The sequence below is a fragment of the Protomyctophum parallelum genome (assembly GCF_964188405.1).
Source record: "Protomyctophum parallelum genome assembly, chromosome: 5".
Taxonomy (NCBI): Eukaryota; Metazoa; Chordata; class Actinopteri; order Myctophiformes; family Myctophidae; genus Protomyctophum; species Protomyctophum parallelum.
Window position 1 is genome coordinate 24,417,572 of NC_139702.1, and position 22,180 is coordinate 24,439,751.

The window sequence follows — 22,180 nt, forward strand, 5'->3', positions numbered from 1 at the left end:
TACCGGTGTAATCTTTCAATACTGTAGTGAAATTCTAATCCTGGCAGACGGAAAATGAAAATCAATCCAAGACCATGGGCTATATAGTCTATGGTCTTGGAGTGATTTTCCTCTTTTTTCAAATCCTCAAAAATGATGAAAAACGGCATGCTATAGTATGCCGTCGGAGGTCATGGGCTATAAATGATGAAAACGAGGATTTGAATAAAAGACGAAAATCGCTCCGAGACCATGAGCTATAGTATATGGTCTCGGAGCGATTTTGGTCTTTTTTTCAAATCCGCAAAAATGATGATAAACGGCATGCTACAGTATGCCGTCCAAGGCCATGGGCTATAAATACCCAGGGGGCAAACCATGACCTCAAAGGTTGTCCTCCAAAAATAATATCACAAACTATATGGACAACCCGGTCAATTGTTTGCTGGAAATCCAATATGGCCGTCCCAATATTAGCCCCTATTAGTTATAATGGGGGGTGAATAGGGCAACATTTTAAACTGATGAAACTTCACAGGTTGATCAATGATATGATGCGGCAGGCAAAGTGCAAGATTTTGGCTGACACTAGATTTGGCTGACGCTATCAGGCATTGTGTCCGTCACCAAAAAGTCAATGGGACTCTCCATTCGCCCGATCTGTTACAGATAAACACACAAGGGGGTTCACATTACTCACAGCTTGTTTACATACACTGAATTAACCACTTTCACCCTAATGTTACTGTTTACTAAAGAGCTGGAGAGACAGGGTTCTTACCAGGGGGGCAGTGAAGCCAATAGTGTCTGAAGCCAGTAGGAAATCCTGACTTCCTGAAAGTTAATATAATGGCCTGTTGTGGCACTGTCATTGGGCCCAAAAAAACCCCATAGCTCCATAGAAGTCCATGTATTTGGGCCCAACTTAACCTAGACTGTATTACCTGGTCAAACATGGTCATGAATACTTTCTGCTTCCAGTCACTAGTTTAAAGTCTCATTTCTCATGTCATAATATTCTTTTAGGAAAATTATGGTCCCATTTATTAAAAAAAAATGAATTTTGCGGGCCTTCGGGCCACTCATCCTAGAGCCACGCGTCGCAAATGGGAAGAAGGCAATAGCGGAAGGGTGATATTCTATACTGTTTTTGTATTTGTTTTTTTACTTGGAAAAGCAAACATGGCAACCATGATGTTTTCATATATCCAGTTGCTTGGAAAGTGCAATGTTGGCAACCTGGCTGAGTGGCCCTATTGTTTGTTTTGCTTGTTTTTATTTCCGTCTAAAAGCAAGCATTGTTTCTATATACCAAGTTGCTTGGATGTCGTAAATGTGGCAACCTTGCGGGAATACTCTACTCTACTCTACTCGCACTCTACTCTACTGTACTCGCACTCTACTCTACTCTACTGTACTCGCACTCTACTCTAATGTACTCACACTCTACTCTACTCGCACTCTACTCTACTGTACTCGCACTCTACTCTTCTCTACTCTACTCTACTCTACTGTACTGTACTCGACTGTACTTGCACTCTACTCACACTGTACTGTACTGTAATGTACTAGTACTGTACTGTACACACTCTACTCGCACTCTACTCGCACTCTACGTACTCGCACTGTACTCTACTCTACTGTACTCGCACTCTACTCTAATCTACTCGCACTCTACTCTACTCACACTCTAATGTACTCGCACTATACTGTACTCGCACTCTACTCTACTCGCACTCTACTCGCACTCTACTGTACTCGCACTCTACTGTACACACTCTACTGTACTCGCACTATACTCTACTCACACTCTACTCGCACTCTACTATACTCGCACTCTACTGTACTCGCACTTATACTGTAGTCACACTCTACTCGCACTCTACTCTACTGTTCCGTGCTCGGACCCAGCCAGGGACCTAGGCACAGACACAGCCAGGGACACACATTGCTGTCTATAGGAGTGGTTAGCAGTTAGCACCACTCAAAAACAGACCAGAGCGGTCAGAGTTTGTATTTCCAAATCCCTAAGGTGTGTAATGGGGCGGCACCTGGGATGACCAGTCAGATTCCAGGGGAGGATACAGTGTCAGAGTGTAATGGATGGAATGTATCTGTGGAGCTTCAACAGACACAGGATCAGGCAGCAGGATGAAGACGGTACTGTGGATGAGTGTGGCCTCTCTGCTTCTTTCTTCCTTAACCATGGCGATGGATGGTAAGTACATCTGATTTATATTATCCTGTGAAGCTTATATAATTTAGAAAACGTTGAATTGATTGTCAAATATGATTATTAGCCTGCTAGCCAGGAACAAAGGGGAAACAAAAAACAACCTGTGACTCTTATAACTGTATATAGCCATTGCATTATTATTTACTCTTAATGACCAGCTTAGCTATTCTGAATTGGGTCTTAATTGGGTCTTAATATTGATCACGTTCAAAAGGTGATAAGTTATCAAACAAGAAACATTCTTAGTATTGAGCCTGAGATGTATTTGTATTTGGGTAACATTGTTGTCTAAAAGTAAAAAACGAATTCAGAGGAACGTTCTCCCAAACACCATAATGAAGTTGTGTGACCGGAACTACAGCTGTTGACCTGTTGTTAGAAGCATCGTTCCTTTTCAGATTATACGAACTCCATGCACTGCACGAGTCACATAATTCAGTAGGTCACCAATTCCACCATAAGAGCTGCACGCAAAAGTTCATTCAACCTTGCATTAAACTTGGATATTTTACTTCAGCTATCAACCATAATTACCCCAATAGACATTCACATAACTTAACATAACCATTTAAATGCAGTTTTGGAAAGGAGGTTTAAATGATGAAATTAGGAAAATGTACAATCAATTATAGTATAGTAAAGTGCCATTACAATAATAAACACAAACACAGATGTTCTGTGTTACAGAGGAACTATTAACATCACCTATTGAATAGAATATTAGTTAATAAGTGTGAATTAGTATATTTGATGTGAAAATCATCGCTACTATGTAACTATATCCATTTTTCCTTTTCAGTTTGTTTTTAATCAGTGATATTGAACACCCTTTATGTCTGTGTGTGGTTATACAAATATTGAACCCAAACAAAAAGTACAATAAACACTTACTAAGTCCTAAGTCCATTTGATCCTCAAACATCTGACATAACAGGACATTGTATACAGTTGCCATATCAACTTTGATTAGGCAGTATTGTGTTGTTCTAAAACATGTTTTTTCTTCTTCCAGAAAAGTTAATATATAATATACAGCAGAGAAATGTTCCAGAGGGACAATGTGTTGTATTTTTTCAGTTGTGTGTTTTTTGGTTTACTGTAGACATTTGATCACACATAACCCTGATGGAGTTGACCTTTATACTTTCTCCTGATGTACCCCCCCTCTCTCTCTCTGCATGTGTGTGTGTGTGTGTGTGTGTGTGTGTGTGTGTGTGTGTGTGCGCGCGCGTGCGTGCGTGTGCGCATGCCTGCATGTGCGTGTGATCCAGTGTGCAGTTCATCAGAAACATGGTTCAGTATGGCCTAGTAGAATAGATGTATTTTAGAAACATAGTACAGATGTCTACTGCATACATGTACCTACTGTATACCAAGGTCATGACCTCTGTGTCCACCCTTGGTGGTAGGAGTCACAGTGTGATCAAATCACAATGACAACCAACCTTGTTTGTTTACAACAAACCATTGTTGCCCACACGGACCACCCGGCCAGCGGGCGCCCCATCTCCTGTATTTCAACAGATAAACCAAACCCCTGTACTGGCAGAGAGGGTATACTGATGTATGCTTTTATTTTTCTCTTCAGCTCTTCAGGTTCAACCGACACACCACACAACAGGTGAACACATATGCAACAAAAATATAGATATAGCATCAAATGTTTGATTCTATTTTTCATTTTATTAGTGTGGTTGCTGTAGTAGGCAACACTTTATTTTTCTAGGTGCGAGATCAGCTAAAGTAAACCTGTTTTTTGTTAACCTATTTTGTTCAATGGGAATTTTTTGTAACCTTTTCTGTTTGTAAAAAATAATGTCCAATCAGACAGGAGTGACATCACAATATTATGTAATATAATGCAAGACAAAAATAATCAAGAACAAAACTTTCTAGTATAAAGTGTGCTAATGCCTGGCTTCCCATAAATTAATACATGAACAAATACATGTAAAGGTACAGGGTCAACCTCACTTGCAATTTCCCAGAATTGCATCGTTCTAGTTTACGGTTATTCTATTCTATTGTATTGTATTGTATTGTATTGTATTGTATTGTACAGAGTCTGATGTCAGGTTGGTGGGAGGAACCAGTCACTGTACTGGTTTACTGGAGATGACACACCAGGGAGAGTGGAGACCAGTGGGTGGAACATCGTTCTGGACCCTAAAGTCATCATCTGTAGTGTGTAAACAACTAGACTGTGGCACCATGGTTTCAACAAAAAGGGATTATAATCATCCATCTAAACATGTGTGGAAGGTGACAGCTGCCTGTGTTGGATCTGAATCTTCACTGAGGGAGTGTGTAACAATGGAGAACTCTGATGGTACTTCCTCGTTCAGACTGGATATGATCTGTTCAGGTAACAAACAACGACTTCAACTGCAAAAAAATAAAGTAAATTGTTTGAGGACAAAATGTGGCTCTGAAAATATCTGTGTATGTCTCTCTCTCTCTCCCCCCAGAGTCTGTGAGGTTGGTGAATGGGACCAGTGAGTGTTCAGGCAGAGTGGAGGTGAAGTCTCATCAGTCGTGGGTCTCAGTGTGTGAAGGTGACTTTGACCAGCAGGATGCAGAGGTGGTCTGTAGGCAGCTTGGGTGCGGGGCTCCTTCAGTCCTCCAGGGGGTGCTCTATGGACAAGTGAATGCTCCAATGTGGACCAAAGAGTTCCAGTGTGAAGGCAATGAGTCTGTTCTCCTGGACTGTGGAACCTCAGGTTCAACTAGAAACACCTGCTCAAATGACAAGACTGTTGGACTCACATGCTCAGGTAAAAGACAAACTATTTTATTTTGTATTTTATACTCAAATTAATATTACTTTTAAACTGCCTGTCTTATCTCTGTACAGAGCCTGACCAGCCTATCAGGTTGGTGGGAGGAACAAGTCACTGTGGTGGTGTACTGGAGATCAAATACCTGGGAGAGTGGAGACAAGCAGATGAAGGATATGACTGGAACCTTAGGTCAGCATCTGTAGTGTGTAGACAACTGGACTGTGGCTCTGTTGTTTCAACAAAATGGGGTCCGGCTGCTAGATATGGTAGTAGATGGTACATTAATGCTGACTGTGCTGGATCTGAGTCTTCACTGAGGGAGTGTGGGGGGCTGAAAAGTGCTTCTTCCGGCTTCGGAATTGAGGTGATCTGTTCAGGTAACAAACAATGAAAGTTATCTATCTATCTATCTATCTATCTATCTATCTAAGGTCACAATGTGTTGCGATATGTGAGCTTGTATTTCTTATATTTACAACGAGCGACACCATCATAAGACAAATAGGCTGATCTCAGATAACTTCAGCGCCGGGCACGGTGGCGCAGTCGGTAGCGCTGTCACCTCACAGTGAGATGGTCCATGGGTTCAATTCCTGCTGGGGACGCTGTGGGCACTGGGGCAGTGTTCTGTCCTCCTGCATCATCAGTCATCATCTCTAGGTGGAGTTTGCATGTTCTCCCCATGAAACTGGTCAGATGACCAATGATATCCAATGAAATCAACAGGAACTGGAGCACACACAGCCCAGGAAAAGTGTGGATACTGTCTCTCTGGCCAGCCTGGGCGTCTGTGGCTCAGGATGTAGAGCAGGTCGTCCAATGATCTGTCTGCCTGTCTGTCTTTTACATCTCTGTCTCTCTCTCCCTCCCTCCCTCCAGAGTCAGTGAGGTTGGTGAATGGGACTAGTGTGTGTTCAGGCAGAGTAGAGGTGAAGTCTCATCAGTCGTGGGTCTCAGTGTGTGAAGGTGACTTTGACCAGCAGGATGCAGAGGTGGTCTGTAGGCAGCTTGGCTGTGGGGCACCTTCAGTCCTCCAAGGGGCGCTCTATGGAGAAGTGAATGCTCCAATGTCAGCCAAAGAGTTCCAGTGTGAAGGCAGTGAGTCTGTTCTCCTGGACTGTGGAACCTCAGACTCAACTAGAAACACCTGCTCACCTGACAAGACTGTTGGACTCACCTGCTTAGGTAAAAGGCAAACTACACTTTAGGTTTGGATTATTATTTTACAATCAATGACAGATTACATTTCAATTGCATTTTCTATTGTCTATGTACAGAGCCTAATACTGTCAGGTTGGTGGGAGGAACCAGTAACTGTACTGGTACCCTGGAGATGAAACACCTGGGAGAGTGGAGACCAGTGCATGACTGTTGTACCGTACTAAAGACAGCACCAGTAGTGTGTAGACAGTTGGGCTGTGGCTCTGCTGGTCCATCACAATTGAGACAGGGCTCTACAAATGTACCTGTTTGGGTTATTACAAACACCTGTTTTGGATTTGAATCTACAATTAGGGAGTGTGCAGGATTGATGTCAAATTTTTCAGATTTGACACTGGAGGTGATCTGTTCAGGTAACAAACAATGAGATTGACAGTAATCTATCTATTTTAGTCTCTTATTTTAAATTGTCTGTTTAATCATAATGTCTCCTGAGAGAAAGCTCCTCTCCCTCACTGTAACCTGAATGAAAAGCCTTCAACGTCACAAAGTCCATTTATGTGTCTGTCTCATATATTTGATGTTTTTTGTTAGTTTTTTCCCACACTGTAGCTCCATCATAACTAGGATTAAACTGAACACAGTTTTGTGTTCAAACAAATGTTTATGAAACCTTGTCACCTCTGCAATAGATATGGTGACCATAAGCCCTTTCCTTGCTGTCGTACTGCAAGCCCAATAATGTCAGGTCAGCAATAATAATGACATTAATCTGGGTTGAAATGCACCAGGTAGTAATTGTTCTGTTCCCACAACGTGTTGTATACATACAGTATGTTAACAAAGTTAAACAGACAGCCAAACTCGTTTTTTACAAGCCAGGAAGCAAGCGCCTTGCTCCTTTTATTGAGCACAGTCTTCAAGGTGAAAGTATGATTTTAACACAATTAAATGCTGGTCAAAAATAAACATGTAAAGTTGCCATTTGTCATCATTTTAACCAATATGAATTATTATCCATGTGCAAATAAACACATCAAAACACTACACAGAAAGAGAATCATAATAACACTTACAGCCATTGCTTTCGAGCGTGTGAACAAGGACCATGTGCTTCTCTGCTTGTTCTCTAATGGAGGACACTGTTATGGAGCTTCTTCTTCCCATAATGCACTGCTAACATACTGCTAGGAATTCAGAATAAGAGTCTGACATTCTTAGTATATCAAAAGAAAAGCAACTACAAACAAGCAACGCAAACGTAAGATTCAAACACACTAAAAGCATGAACTCAAATTGAGGGCAGAACAGTACAATATTATTTTAAAAAAGTATTCAGGATTTCAATTAAAAAGTAGCAGAGCGTGCAGTTTGGCTATTTTTGCTACTCCTACTTTTGTGAATAGAATGACAAAGTAGGGCATTAATTATGAACAAAAGCTAAAATATGGAGATAAGAGGTTTAATTCTGCCCGACAGCATATGCAATGTGGCCCTCTGGAGTACAGTTGCCCTCTCCATCATCAAAGTTTTCAAACACCCCTGTTTTCGGGATTGTGGGCACTGTGGCAGGAGAACAGTTCTGGCCTGGACTTGAACCCCTTGTGAACTGTAACTCATTCCATTCAGCTCAGCGGAATGTGAGCACAGCTTTAGTCTGATTAACCTAATCATAACGTCCCTCCATATCGCCGTTATGGGTGCATTCCAAAGGAATTGGAATTACACGAAAAACGTATAGGCCTATTTTTAAATGTAATAAAGTGACACTGAAACTTTCCTATATTGTAGATGTATTACAGATTGAGTTTAATCATTCTAGCCAAAGCCTTGTGTTGCTTTAACCAAATCTCAGAATATTATAAAACTAGAACTGCACTCTGTCGAGTGCATACTTGCTTGTTGCACACTAGTAGGCCATAAATGACCAACTAGTGCGCAAGCAGAGCGTGCAAGTATTTTCGACCGCTGTAAAATGTGGAATCTCAGTAGCCTATCTCTGTGAAGGAACGTTTGAAATGTCTAAGTATTACGTGTAACTATTTGCTACCTATCTACTTTATGCATATAAACACCTAGTATTATTAAGTATGGTTCAAGTTTCTATCTATATAAGAAATACACTTTTATCAATTTAGAAATATTCTAGATCCCTTTTTAGTTTTTCAAAGAAAAATAAATCATTGATATGTGATGAAAAAAAGGTATATAAACTGAATTAAAATATGTTATACAGTATAATTATCTTATTATTTATTGTAAATTGTCAATTGTTTTAAATGTATTTCATCTTGGACTATAGTGATATTAATACTAAATCTATGTATAAATATACATATAGAGTATGTAGTTGTAAGTTGATTAGCGGTATACTGTGGTTACTTTGCGCCAAAAACCGTGCCAGCCAACCCGCCACTTGATGCGTATGCAAATAAAACAGCAGATTTGTGCCTGGTTTGCTGGGACCAGATTACATAAATGACCATATTTCTTACGTCATCATTGAGAGCTAGTCATACATATACACACCATGTACTCTGGTCCCAGCGAATCAGGCACAATTTGCTATTTTATTTTACTGATTATGTATATAGTATACGTATGGGTATGACTAGCTCTAAATGATGACGTAAGACATAGGTATACATATACATATACTATAGTTGTAAGTTGATTAGCGGTATACTGTGGTTACTTTGCGCCAAAAACCGTGCCAGCTGACCCGCCATTTGATGCGTATGCGAATAAAACAGAAAATGTGTGCCTGGTTTGCTGGGACCACATTACATAAATGACCATATGTCTTACGTCATCATTTAGAGCTAGTCATACATATACACACCATGTACTCTGGTCCCAGCAAATCAGGCACAATTTGCTATTTTATTTTACTGATTATGTATATAGTATATGTATGACTAGCTCTAAATGATGACGTAAGACATATGGTCATTTATGTAATCTGGTCCCAGCAAACCAGGCACAAATTTGCTATTTTATTCGCATACGCATCAAGTGGCGGGTCGGCTGGCACGGTGCACACAGACCGGGCGAAATTATTACTTGCGCGCTCTGCTTGCGCAAGTAATTAGAAAAGTTCACTGAGAAAAGGATTTCCAATACAGAAATATTTACCTTCTGGTAATGCCGTTTATGCACCAGGGCACCTGCGGGCCCGTAAATGAATACCACTCTATGCCACCCTGCTGGGAGTTTCACCCAGAAAATATAAGTGTATAAGTGTAGATTTATTCAAGGAAGATCTAGAGATGGTGCGGGACATTAGCGTGCTCTATCCACTGCTAGATTGAACAGGGCCTCTGAAGTGGGCGTGCGCTCCAGACCCTCAGCCGTGCGCCACAGCAGGGTCACACCACACAGGTCGATCAGCCATTAAGAGTTATGGAAAAACATTACTGGGGAAAGAAAAAAATAAGTGTATTAACAGGTTGAAAACTATCCTGCTTGTCCAGTTTATCCAGATTGTGAAAGAAAGGCTTTGCTTGCAGGGATCATTTCAAAAATGACATTTGAACAAAAGACAATTCATTGACAATTGCAATGCAGTATACATGTGAAAAAGAAAGGCTGACAAGTTTTGTATTTTGTTTTGTTCACAGCATAGATGAGCCAACAAAAGGTTATTGCTATTACACTGTAGTTAAATGGAATTGTTTAATGCGATGTATTTCTGTGACTTTGTTATGATCCAAAGTTACAGTATTACAAGGAAATGCAGTCGAAGGTATTTTCAAATATAGGGTTCACCTCTGATACATAAAAAGTGTCCTGGACCCCATTGGCCCCAAAACTGTTTAAAAATGAGTGGTATTGGTTTGAAAATGTTGCACTTTTTGACAAAACATCGTTCAAAACATCATTAGGACTCTCCGAGACCGGAATCAGACTCGGAAATCATCAATTGGTCGGACTCTCCACTTCTGCTTCCCGTTAGTGGCTGATCAGTTCTATGGGAGACAATAAACATGATTACAATGTTTTTGATTTGGCGAATTGTTCAGATGTTAACAAGTTAGGTCAGAAAACGGATTCAGCCCCAGTAAGAAAATACAAAAGAAAATAATTGTTAGAATATTACACAGCTAATGCAAATTTTAGTGGTATACATCAGTTTATTTCCTTCATTTCTCAGTACTTATAATACTTAGATATACAGTAGATAGATAGTAGATAGCCTATAGTCATACTTACAAAACAAAACTGAACTTAAGTGATCAAAGCTACCTGGTTCAGGAGCACCATCACATCTGGAAACCTGGCAGTACTCCCAGCGTGTCCGTGAGTCAGTGGTGTAGCACCATGGCTTCTTCCCATTGTCTGGATTACGGCAGTAGTTGCTGTCCAGGCCTCTGACAAAAATATGTAGGTAGGTACATTAGATAGACAGACAGACAGACAGACAGACAGAACTAGATAGCTATTGTAGATTGATATATGGCTGGGTCTTCTTACTCGTGCGGGTTGTTTTCGTGCCTAAGGTTGTGTTTGTGAGGTCTCTGGGCGGACCATCTCTGGCAGGTTTTCCCAGAGGTCGTCCTGGCAATCTCTCCCCGATAGTTCATGCCATCACCAGTGTAGCAGGTCAGCTCTGGGATGATGGTAGGTGGACAGGACATGAAGTATAGATGGATGGAGAGAGTCAACACAAAGACCTGCAGTGTTTCTGGTAGAGAAGCGTCAAACAGAAGGTCCCCGATCCACACTCTGTGGCAAAGTGTCCCAGAGCAAGAAACCCCGATCCCTGGATGTCGTATTAGCCTAATACTATTCACTGCTTTAATAGTTAGGATGGGTAAATGCAGAGGACACATTTCCTGTGTGTGAAAATGTACAGTAACAAAAATACCCCGCAGGAGTGGGGTAACCAGACAGGGAAAGAGACGGAGTCAACTTCTAAGCTCTTTGTTGAACCATCCTACTCAGACCAGAGCTGCAACTTTGCTGGCTAGAAAGCTAATATTAACTTTAAAATGATTTACATGTTATGGGTAAACATGGCTTTGTTTGCTATAAATACCTATGTTTATTGATTTGAATGCTGATAGCCTCTGTATAGCTTCTCTAACATACAAATAATAGCTATATATAAACAGGAGTTATAAGATACAGAATGTTGCTGCATGAGACCCAAAAGAAGAAATGTCCTGAAAGTAATCCATAACATCATCATAATTATAATGTGGTGAAAGAAAGCTACCTGGCCTGGGAGCAACATCACATCTGGGGACGGGGCAGTACTCCCAGCGTGTCTGTGAATCAGTGGTGTAGCACCATGGCTTCCTCTCATTGTCTGGATTACGGCAGTAGTTGCTGTCCAGGCCTCTGACAAAATATGTAGGTAGGTACAGTAGGTAGTAGGTAGTTAGTAGACAGAACAACAGTAGGCAGTAGAGTAGACAGACAGACAGACAGAGAGACTGAGGTCTGCAAAAGGGCCTTTCTGTGTGGAGTCACAAAAAGCATGCAGTAATCCTGGTCTCTATACTGCCTCCCCCTGGCCACACGCTACGCCCAACCGGGAACCTCTGTCAGGTGAAAAGAAGCGGCTTGGACTCCTCATGCATAGAAGGAAGCATGGGGTCTGTTGCTCTCCCCAGGTTGACAGAGGGAGTGGGTGGCAGACAGACAGACACATAGATATCGTAGATAGATAGTTATATGGCTGAGTCTTCTTACTTGTGCAGGTTGTTTTCAGGCGTGCGGTCGTGTTTGTGAGGTCTCTGGGCCGACCATCTCTGGCAGGTTTTTCCAGAGATCGTCCTGGCAACCTCCCCGCGATAGTTTTTGCCGTCACTAGTGTAGCAGCTGGTCAGCTCTGGGACGATGGAAGGTGGACAGGACAGCATTTAATAGGTCATTGCTGCATGGGGCCAAAAACTGTGAGCTTGTTGATTTGCTATTTACCGCTGGACTATATTGATTTACAATGGGTAGGACAGTAGGTGAATGACTAAATTAGTTTCTGGTGTGTACTTGGGAGTGGAATTAAACCACTCACACTCTGAGGCAGGGATACTGCTACTACTGACGCTCAGTAACAAAACGGTAAACTGTAAGCTTGGGAACATCTAGCTAAACTCATGGTCAGTTTCTCTGCAAACAAACAGTAGAGTAAGTCACAGTGAGATGAGGGGTTCTTATTCATTCTCAGCAGAAATTCCCTGATAGTAATACATAAAATCATTATACTAAAGATAAGTGATCGAAGCTACCTGGCCCGGGAGCAACATTGCATCTGGATACCGGGCAGTATTCCCAGCGTGTCTCTGAGTCAGTGGTGTAGCACCATGGCATCATCTCATTGTCTGGATTACGGCAGAAGTTGTTGTCCAGGCCTCTGACAAAATATGTACAGTGGGTAGGTAGTAGACAGACATACAGACAGAAAGACAGACAGATATATTGTAGATGTTTGGCTGGCTCTTCTTACCTGTGCAGGTGGTTTTCGGGCGTGCGGGTGTGTTTGTGAGGTCTCTGGGCCAACCATCTCTGGCAGGTTTTCCCAGACGTTGTCAAGGCAACCTCCCCCCGATAGTTTCTGCCGTCACCAGTGTAGCAGGTCAGCTCTGGGATGATGGTAGGTGGACAGGACAGGATTTAAGAGAGTGTTGCTGCATGAGGCCAAAAACTGTGAGCTTGTTGATTTGCTAATGCTATTTTCCACAGGACAATATTGACTTACAATAAGTACTGTAGGTGAATGACTAAATTAGTTTCTGAGGTGTAGTTGGGAGTGGAAACCGCTTGTCAGGAAACGGTGTTTCAATGCAACCAATATGTGTTTTGTTACTTTCTCTGAGGTAGGGATACTGCTACTACTGATGCTCAGTAACAGAAGAGTAAACTGTAAACTTGGGAACATCTAGCTAAACTCATGATCAGTTTCTCTGCAAACAAACGGCACAGTGAGTCACAGAGAGACGAAGGGTTCTTATTCATTCTCAGTAGAAATTCCCTGATAGCAATACATAAAATCATCATACTAAACATAAGTGATCGAAGCTACCTGGCCCGGGAGAAACATTGCATCTGGGTACTGGGCAGTACTCCCATCGTTTCTGTGAGTCAGTGGTGTAGCACCATGGCATCATCTCACCATCTGGATTACGGCAGTAGTTGCTGACCAGGCCTCTGACAAAATATGTAGATAGGTACAGTAGGTAGGTAGTAGACATACAGACAGAAAGACAGACAGACAGACAGACAGACAGACAGATATATTCTAGATCGATATATGGCTGGGTCTTCTTACTCGTGCGGGTTGTTTTCGTGCCTAAGATTGTGTTTATGAGGTCTCTGGGCGGACCATCTCTGGCAGGTTTTCCCAGAGGTCGTCCTGGCAATCTCTCCCCGATAGTTCATGCCATCACCAGTGTAGCAGGTCAGTTCTGGGATGATGGTAGGTGGACAGGACATGAAGTATAGATGGATGGAGAGAGTCAACACAAAGACCTGCAGTGTTTCTGGTAGAGAAGCCAATAGAAGCCAATAGTGTCTGAAGCCAGTAGGAAATCCTGACTTCCTGAAAGTTGGCCTGTTGTGGCACTGTCATTGGGCCCAAAAAACCCCATAGCTCCATAGAGGTCCATGTATTTGGGCCCAACCTCACCTAGACTATTACCTTAATAAACATGGTCATGAATACTTTCTGCTTCTAGTCACTAGTTTAAAGGTATATTCAGTGATTTCACTTAACCGTCTTCCTGCCATTGCCGAAGCCCTTCGGCAATTGAAGCATTAATTTGATATTAACGCTTGCTGCCATTGCCGAAGCCCTTCGGCAATTGCCCTTTATTAGTGCATATGATTGATCAAGCCATAATGCTACTCACGTTAGCCGGTTAGCTAGCACTGTTGTTAGCACTGCACTGGATCGTTCATATTAATTCACCGTCGCCATAAGAATCCATTCTATCCGTTTCTTTCAATCGCCTGTATCTCCTATTCCTTGTCCCAGATGGCATTTTTGGTCAAAACAGCGTTTCTTTGACGGCACGAGCCGACGTTGTGGAGTGCAAAAATGTACCGGCATTTTTCGATCATGTAAACAAAGGTTGTCTTGGCAACGTAAAGCTGGCAGGGATAAGCTCACTTCCGGTTGAGGCAAAATGTGGCTTTTCAAAATAAGAGCTCAAATTAAAAAAATGCTGGCATGAATTAGGTCCTAATTTCTCAATAAATGGCAGCAGTAAAAGGGTTAATTCAAATATCACTTATTTTTTTGATTTGTTGTGATAATCCTCCCTACTATAGAGTGTGCTGGCCATATAAGGAGTTCCTCCCTGTCCCCAGTTAACCCCTGGGGGTCAGAAAACCTTAGGTTTCGTTTTTGACTCTCTATCCTGATTGGACGAAAGGCTGGGTCCCACAGCCAAAAACGAAACCTAAGGTTTTTTGAGTGAAATCACTGAATATACCTTTAAAGTCTAATTTCTCATGTCATAATATTCTTTTTGGAAATTGATGGTCACATTTATTAAAAAAATGACCATAAAGTCGAGTATGTTCTAAGGGGCGTGGCTACCTTTACAGTCTATGATCGGGATCCACCCCCCGCTCGAGTCAAAATAAAAACCAACGAAGAAGAAGGGGGGAAGTCCCGCCTCGTTGTCTGGGCCAGCCAATGGCCAGCTGGGCCCAAACGAATCTAGAAAGATGGCGATTTACAATTCAAGGACTGATAGGCTTCATCTTACGTCCATATTATTTTACAGTCTATGGTGCTAATATACAGTAAGAAAGACAGGGGAAGGGTCAGAGACAACTTCTAAGCTCTATGTTGAACTATGCTACTACGTGAGGCCGAAGCTGTGAGCTTGTAGATTTTCTTTTTGCCTTACAATTATATTGACTAAAGTGAATAAGTAGGTGAATGACTAGTTTCACACAGAACAGTAAACTTCGTGAACAGTGAACATCAACATCAAGCTAAACTCATGGCCACTTTCTCTACAAACAGTGGGTTACTTATTATTCATCCTCAGAAGAAATGTCCTAAAAGTAATCAATATTATTTTTGTCATGTAAGTGTACACAGCTACCTGGCCCGGAAGCAACATCACATCTGGGGACCTGGCAGTACTCCCAGCGTTTCTGTGAGTCAGTGGTGTAGCACCATGGCTTCCTCTCATTGTCTGGATTACGGCAGTAGTTGTTGTTCAGCAGGCCTCTGACAAAAAAATCACACTTGTGTGAATTGAGGGTAGCTCTTATCTTCATACATCATCATACATCAGCCAATCAAATCATCACATTCTGTGCTACAAACACACAAAGCTGTGCATAGGAGGCGCTAGCCGCTCAAAATGTAGGCAGTCAGGCAGGCAGGCAGGCAGTATTTTCATTCAAGTGTACACAGCTACATCACATCTGGGAACCTGGCATGCCGTACTCCCAGCGTTTCTGTGAAAATGGTGTAGCACCATGGCTTACTTGTTCAGATCATGTTTGGATCTGTGTTCTTACTTGTGTGGGTGGTTTTCGGGTGTTCGATCGTGTTTGTGAGGTCTCTGGGCCGACCAGCTCTGGCAGGTTTTACCAGAGATCGTGCTGGCAACCTCCCCCCGATAGTTTACGCCCTCACAAGTGAAGCACGTCAGCTCTGGGACGATGGGAGGTGGCTCTGATGCTGAAGACAGTAAGAAGTAGATGGATTGAGAGAGGGAAGGCAAGGATCAATGTTTTGGTATAGAGGTCATCTGGGAAACAGAAGTTCCACACCGCACAGTTATCGTCCTGGGCCCATCGATGTGTCCCTGAGAAAGAAACTTAACCCCTAACTGCTCCCCGGGTGCTGTGTTTATAGTTATTTTGCTAGAAACTCTATTCCAATTCTAATAATTAAAAACTCAAGCAGAGATGACCGTGTGTGCCTATACTTTCTCAGACAGTCAGTGGTAGGTTCCCTGCTAATCAAATAAAATAAAACTTTACACAAATTATTAAAAGTAAGGGTAAAAAAGTGGATTGTTTTGGCTGGGATTTAAAAACTTCAATGGACTGCGCTGATCTGATTGCAAGGGGGCAGACTATTCCAGAGCCTGTGGGCAGCAGCTGCAAAAGTGCAGGGTAAAATGTAGGCACACTATAGCCTACATTTGACCCTGGTATTGGGTAGCAACAGCTTGTCAGCAGACCTAAGAGCTCTAATAGGAATATAGGGCTGTATAGTTCCGGGGGATAAGGCCTTTGGGCTCCAGACAGACAGGCTATTAACTATTAGCAAAATGTACAGTACAGTGACAAGTCACAGAGAGTTTGTCATTCGTCCTCAGCACGAATTCCCTAAAAGTAATCAATACATTCATTGTCATGAACTGAAGTGATCAAAGATAAGATACCTGGCCCGGAAGCAACAGCACACCTGGGGACCGGGCAGTACTCCCAGCGTTTCTGTGAGTCAGTGGTGTAGCACCATGGCATCGTCTCATTGTCTGGATTACGGCAGTAGTTGTCGTCCAGGCCTCTGACAAAAAATGTAGGTATAGGCAGTATGTAGATAGATACAGTATACAATTTAGTCGTTATGCCAGTTGATGAATCCCCACACATTTGTGAGTTGTCACTGCTGTTGTATCTTACTGACTCTCCTGCCAGTGAGGAGCCCCCACCGGGAGGACATAGAGCCTTTGTTCTACTCCTCATTCCCAACAGGTGCCACCGCATCCCGTAGGAATATGTGCAATGATAATTATCTTCCTCCCCACCCGGCTTCCCTTCGCCCGAACACGGGCCAATTGTGTTCGTATAGACTAGTGGTTCTCAACCAGAGTGTAAAATGAAACCAAGTGGACCCGTTTGGTTCATTTACCCTCTCAAGAGTTTCATTATTGTTAAAACATCTGCTTTACTTTACAAGAAGTCTACACAACTTGACAATGTAGAATCATTGTTAGTTAATGGTACCAACATCAATACATTTTGGACAAAATCCTATCCAGGCAACGACAACAACAGTTTTGAATCTCATCAAATGGTGGTCCGTGGCTCAAATTCTGGATAAATAATGGACGTTGGTTGAAAACCACTGGTATAGACGCTCGATAAAGTTGGATGCATCACTGTTGATTCAAACCCGCAGCCACTGCGGTGGTGATTAGGCCTTTTACCACTGTGCCACGAGAACGCAGATAGATATATTTTACTATCTATATTTGCATGGGTAGTTGTTGCGCACGTGTTTCTGTACATTTTTGGCAGGGTGTTCGTGTTTTTACCTGCATGGGTAGTGGTTGTGCGCACATGTTTGTGTAGATGTTTGGCTTGGTGTTCGTGTTCTTACCTACATGGGTAGTTGTCGTGTGTGCGCACGTGATTGTGAGGTGTCTGGGCCGACCAACTTTGGCAGGTTCTTCCAGAGATCGTCCTGGCAACCTCTCCCCGATAGTTCCTGCCATCGCCAGAGTAACAGGTCAGCTCCGGGGCAATGGTAGGTGGCTCTGATTCTGAGGATAGGAAGGAGCAGTTGGAAGGCAGAGAATACAAGGATCACTGTTTTGGTAGAGAGGCCTTCTGGGAAACATAAGTTCCCCACTTCACGCCCTGGCCACAGTCCATGCGTGGAAGTAAAACGCTAAGGTATATTAATGACATAGTTCAATGTTGAAAATGAGTGGTATTCTTCTGTAACACTCTAACCCTGTATATAAATTGCATGTGTTATTATACTACTACATTATGTATTATTATTATAGACAGACAGACAGATATGTATTAGTATTATAGACAGACAGACAGACAGACAGACAGACAGACAGACAGACAGACAGACAGACAGACAGACAGACAGACAGACAGACAGACAGACAGACAGACAGCTTTTATAGATAAGATAGAGGGGCAATGACACACACACACACACACACACACACACACACACACACACACACACACACACACACACACACACACACATCAATCCAAACCTAAAGTGTAGTTTGTCTTTTACCTGAGCAGGTGAGTCCAACAGTCGTGTCATTTGAGCAGGTGTTTCTAGTTGAGTTTGAGGTTCCACAGTCCAGGAGAACAGACTCACTGCCTTCACACTGAAACTCTTTGGTCCACATTGGAGAATTCACGTCTCCATAGAACACCCCCTGGAGGACTGAAGGTGCCCCACAGCCAAGCTGCCTACAGACCACCTCTGCATCCTGCTGGTCAAAGTCACCTTCACACACTGAGACCCACGACTGATGAGACTTCACCTCCACTCTGCCTGAACACTCACTGGTCCCATTCACCAACCTCACTGACTCTGCAGACCCATGCACCAACCTAGGCTCTGTAGAGAGAGAGAGAGAGAGAGAAGGTTTTAGGTCACATTCTCACCTAATACTTTGGTAGACTCGATGCGAATGGAATTGGGATTCTTGCATAGGCTATTTAATTTGCTGCGGTTTGCCTTCACACTGTCATCCGTAGCAATTGGAAACGCAGCAGGGGGGACCTTTATCATGTCTGGGACCGGACCCTCCCCCCCCCCCCCCCCCCCTCTCTCTCACTATACGCACGCAGCCACGCACTGTTCTTTTGGGCATGCAATTCAATTCAATTCAAAGGGCTTTATTGGCATGAGAAAACATACGTTTACATTGCCAAAGCAGAAAGAACAATACAACAATACAGCAATACAATCAAAACAAAAATGATGTACTTTGAAGGTCAGGATCTTCAATAGATCAACTTCTATGTACCAAGATCACTCGATGCAGGTATAGTGCAGGAATATACACAATGATTAGTCTTTAGGGTGGTTGTGTTCCATTTGATATCCTTCTCCTATCACAGCAGCTCACAAATCTTGCTGCTGTGTTTGCACATTGTTGTACTTCGCCCAGCAGATATGGGAGTTTTTTGTCATTGGTCATGTTTTCAAAATGCAGGCACAGCGCCTAAATTAGTTTCTGGTGTGTACTTGGGAGTGGAATTAAACCACTCACACTCTGAGGCAGGGATACTGCTACAGGGATACTGCTACTACTGACGCTCGGTAACAAAACGGTAAACTGTAAGCTTGGGAACATCTAGCTAAAGTAAACTCATGGTCAGTTTCTCTGCAAACAAACAGTACAGTAAGATGAGGGGTTCTTATTCATTCTCAGCAGAAATTCCCTGATAGTAATACATAAAATCATTATACTAAAGATAAGTGATCGAAGCTACCTGGCCCGGGAGCAACATTGCATCTGGATACCGGGCAGTATTCCCAGCGTGTCTCTGAGTCAGTGGTGTAGCACCATGGCATCATCTCATTGTCTGGATTACGGCAGAAGTTGTTGTCCAGGCCTCTGACAAAATATGTACAGTGGGTAGGTAGTAGACAGACATACAGACAGAAAGACAGACAGATATATTGTAGATGTTTGGCTGGCTCTTCTTACCTGTGCAGGTGGTTTTCGGGCGTGCGGGTGTGTTTGTGAGGTCTCTGGGCCAACCATCTCTGGCAGGTTTTCCCAGACGTTGTCAAGGCAACCTCCCCCCGATAGTTTCTGCCGTCACCAGTGTAGCAGGTCAGCTCTGGGATGATGGTAGGTGGACAGGACAGGATTTAAGAGTGTTGCTGCATGAGGCCAAAAACTGTGAGCTTGTTGATTTGCTAATGCTATTTTCCACAGGACAATATTGACTTACAATAAGTACTGTAGGTGAATGACTAAATTAGTTTCTGAGGTGTAGTTGGGAGTGGAAACCGCTTGTCAGGAAACGGTGTTTCAATGCAACCAATATGTGTTTTGTTACTTTCTCTGAGGTAGGGATACTGCTACTACTGATGCTCAGTAACAGAAGAGTAAACTGTAAGCTTGGGAACATCTAGCTAAACTCATGATCAGTTTCTCTGCAAACAAACGGCACAGTGAGTCACAGAGAGACGAAGGGTTCTTATTCATTCTCAGTAGAAATTCCCTGATAGCAATACATAAAATCATCATACTAAACATAAGTGATCGAAGCTACCTGGCCCGGGAGAAACATTGCATCTGGGTACTGGGCAGTACTCCCATCGTTTCTGTGAGTCAGTGGTGTAGCACCATGGCATCATCTCACCATCTGGATTACGGCAGTAGTTGCTGACCAGGCCTCTGACAAAATATGTAGATAGGTACAGTAGGTAGGTAGTAGACATACAGACAGAAAGACAGACAGACAGACAGACAGACAGACAGATATATTCTAGATCGATATATGGCTGGGTCTTCTTACTCGTGCGGGTTGTTTTCGTGCCTAAGATTGTGTTTATGAGGTCTCTGGGCGGACCATCTCTGGCAGGTTTTCCCAGAGGTCGTCCTGGCAATCTCTCCCCGATAGTTCATGCCATCACCAGTGTAGCAGGTCAGTTCTGGGATGATGGTAGGTGGACAGGACATGAAGTATAGATGGATGGAGAGAGTCAACACAAAGACCTGCAGTGTTTCTGGTAGAGAAGCCAATAGAAGCCAATAGTGTCTGAAGCCAGTAGGAAATCCTGACTTCCTGAAAGTTGGCCTGTTGTGGCACTGTCATTGGGCCCAAAAAACCCCATAGCTCCATAGAGGTCCATGTATTTGGGCCCAACCTCACCTAGACTATTACCTTAATAAACATGGTCATGAATACTTTCTGCTTCTAGTCACTAGTTTAAAGTCTCATTTCTCATGTCATAATATTCTTTTTGGAAATTGATGGTCACATTTATTAAAAAAATGACCATAAAGTCGAGTATGTTCTAAGGGGCGTGGCTACCTTTACAGTCTATGATCGGGATCCACCCCCCGCTCGAGTCAAAATAAAAACCAACGAAGAAGAAGGGGGGAAGTCCCGCCTCGTTGTCTGGGCCAGCCAATGGCCAGCTGGGCCCAAACGAATCTAGAAAGATGGCGATTTACAATTCAAGGACTGATAGGCTTCATCTTACGTCCATATTATTTTACAGTCTATGGTGCAAATATACAGTAAGAAAGACAGGGGAAGGGTCAGAGACAACTTCTAAGCTCTATGTTGAACTATGCTACTACGTGAGGCCGAAGCTGTGAGCTTGTAGATTTTCTTTTTGCCTTACAATTATATTGACTAAAGTGAATAAGTAGGTGAATGACTAGTTTCACACAGAACAGTAAACTTCGTGAACAGTGAACATCAACATCAAGCTAAACTCATGGCCACTTTCTCTACAAACAGTGGGTTACTTATTATTCATCCTCAGAAGAAATGTCCTAAAAGTAATCAATATTATTTTTGTCATGTAAGTGTACACAGCTACCTGGCCCGGAAGCAACATCACATCTGGGGACCTGGCAGTACTCCCAGCGTTTCTGTGAGTCAGTGGTGTAGCACCATGGCTTCCTCTCATTGTCTGGATTACGGCAGTAGTTGTTGTTCAGCAGGCCTCTGACAAAAAAAATCACACTTGTGTGAATTGAGGGTAGCTCTTATCTTCATACATCATCATACATCAGCCAATCAAATCATCACATTCTGTGCTACAAACACACAAAGCTGTGCATAGGAGGCGCTAGCCGCTCAAAATGTAGGCAGTCAGGCAGGCAGGCAGGCAGTATTTTCATTCAAGTGTACACAGCTACATCACATCTGAGAACCTGGCATGCCGTACTCCCAGCGTTTCTGTGAAAATGGTGTAGCACCATGGCTTACTTGTTCAGATCATGTTTGGATCTGTGTTCTTACTTGTGTGGGTGGTTTTCGGGTGTTCGATCGTGTTTGTGAGGTCTCTGGGCCGACCAGCTCTGGCAGGTTTTACCAGAGATCGTGCTGGCAACCTCCCCCCGATAGTTTACGCCCTCACAAGTGAAGCACGTCAGCTCTGGGACGATGGGAGGTGGCTCTGATGCTGAAGACAGTAAGAAGTAGATGGATTGAGAGAGGGAAGACAAGGATCAATGTTTTGGTATAGAGGTCATCTGGGAAACAGAAGGTCCACACCGCACAGTTATCGTCCTGGGCCCATCGATGTGTCCCTGAGAAAGAAACTTAACCCCTAACTGCTCCCCGGGTGCTGTGTTTATAGTTA

The 22,180-nt window shown here is 42.9% G+C and overlaps 1 protein-coding gene across 1 annotated transcript in view; it reads right to left on the reverse strand.

The window, feature by feature from the left end:
• Positions 1-9,495: 9,495 nt before the first annotated feature.
• LOC310858272 (apolipoprotein(a)-like) overlaps positions 9,496-22,180 on the reverse strand; it is a 17,641-nt gene continuing 4,956 nt past the window's right edge. Inside the window, exons 6-21 of the mRNA XM_083764378.1 lie at positions 21,838-22,000; positions 21,413-21,540; positions 20,377-20,512; positions 20,131-20,255; positions 19,557-19,692; positions 19,339-19,463; positions 18,125-18,457; positions 17,459-17,621; positions 16,518-16,642; positions 15,643-15,805; positions 12,390-12,514; positions 11,854-11,992; positions 11,375-11,499; positions 10,630-10,765; positions 10,402-10,526; positions 9,496-10,124 (exon numbers count right to left, since the gene is read on the reverse strand). Coding sequence (XP_083620504.1) covers positions 10,108-10,124; positions 10,402-10,526; positions 10,630-10,765; positions 11,375-11,499; positions 11,854-11,992; positions 12,390-12,514; positions 15,643-15,805; positions 16,518-16,642; positions 17,459-17,621; positions 18,125-18,457; positions 19,339-19,463; positions 19,557-19,692; positions 20,131-20,255; positions 20,377-20,512; positions 21,413-21,540; positions 21,838-22,000 — 2,264 coding nt within the window. The 3' untranslated portion in view covers positions 9,496-10,107. The remainder of the gene's footprint in view (positions 10,125-10,401; positions 10,527-10,629; positions 10,766-11,374; positions 11,500-11,853; positions 11,993-12,389; positions 12,515-15,642; positions 15,806-16,517; positions 16,643-17,458; positions 17,622-18,124; positions 18,458-19,338; positions 19,464-19,556; positions 19,693-20,130; positions 20,256-20,376; positions 20,513-21,412; positions 21,541-21,837; positions 22,001-22,180) is intronic.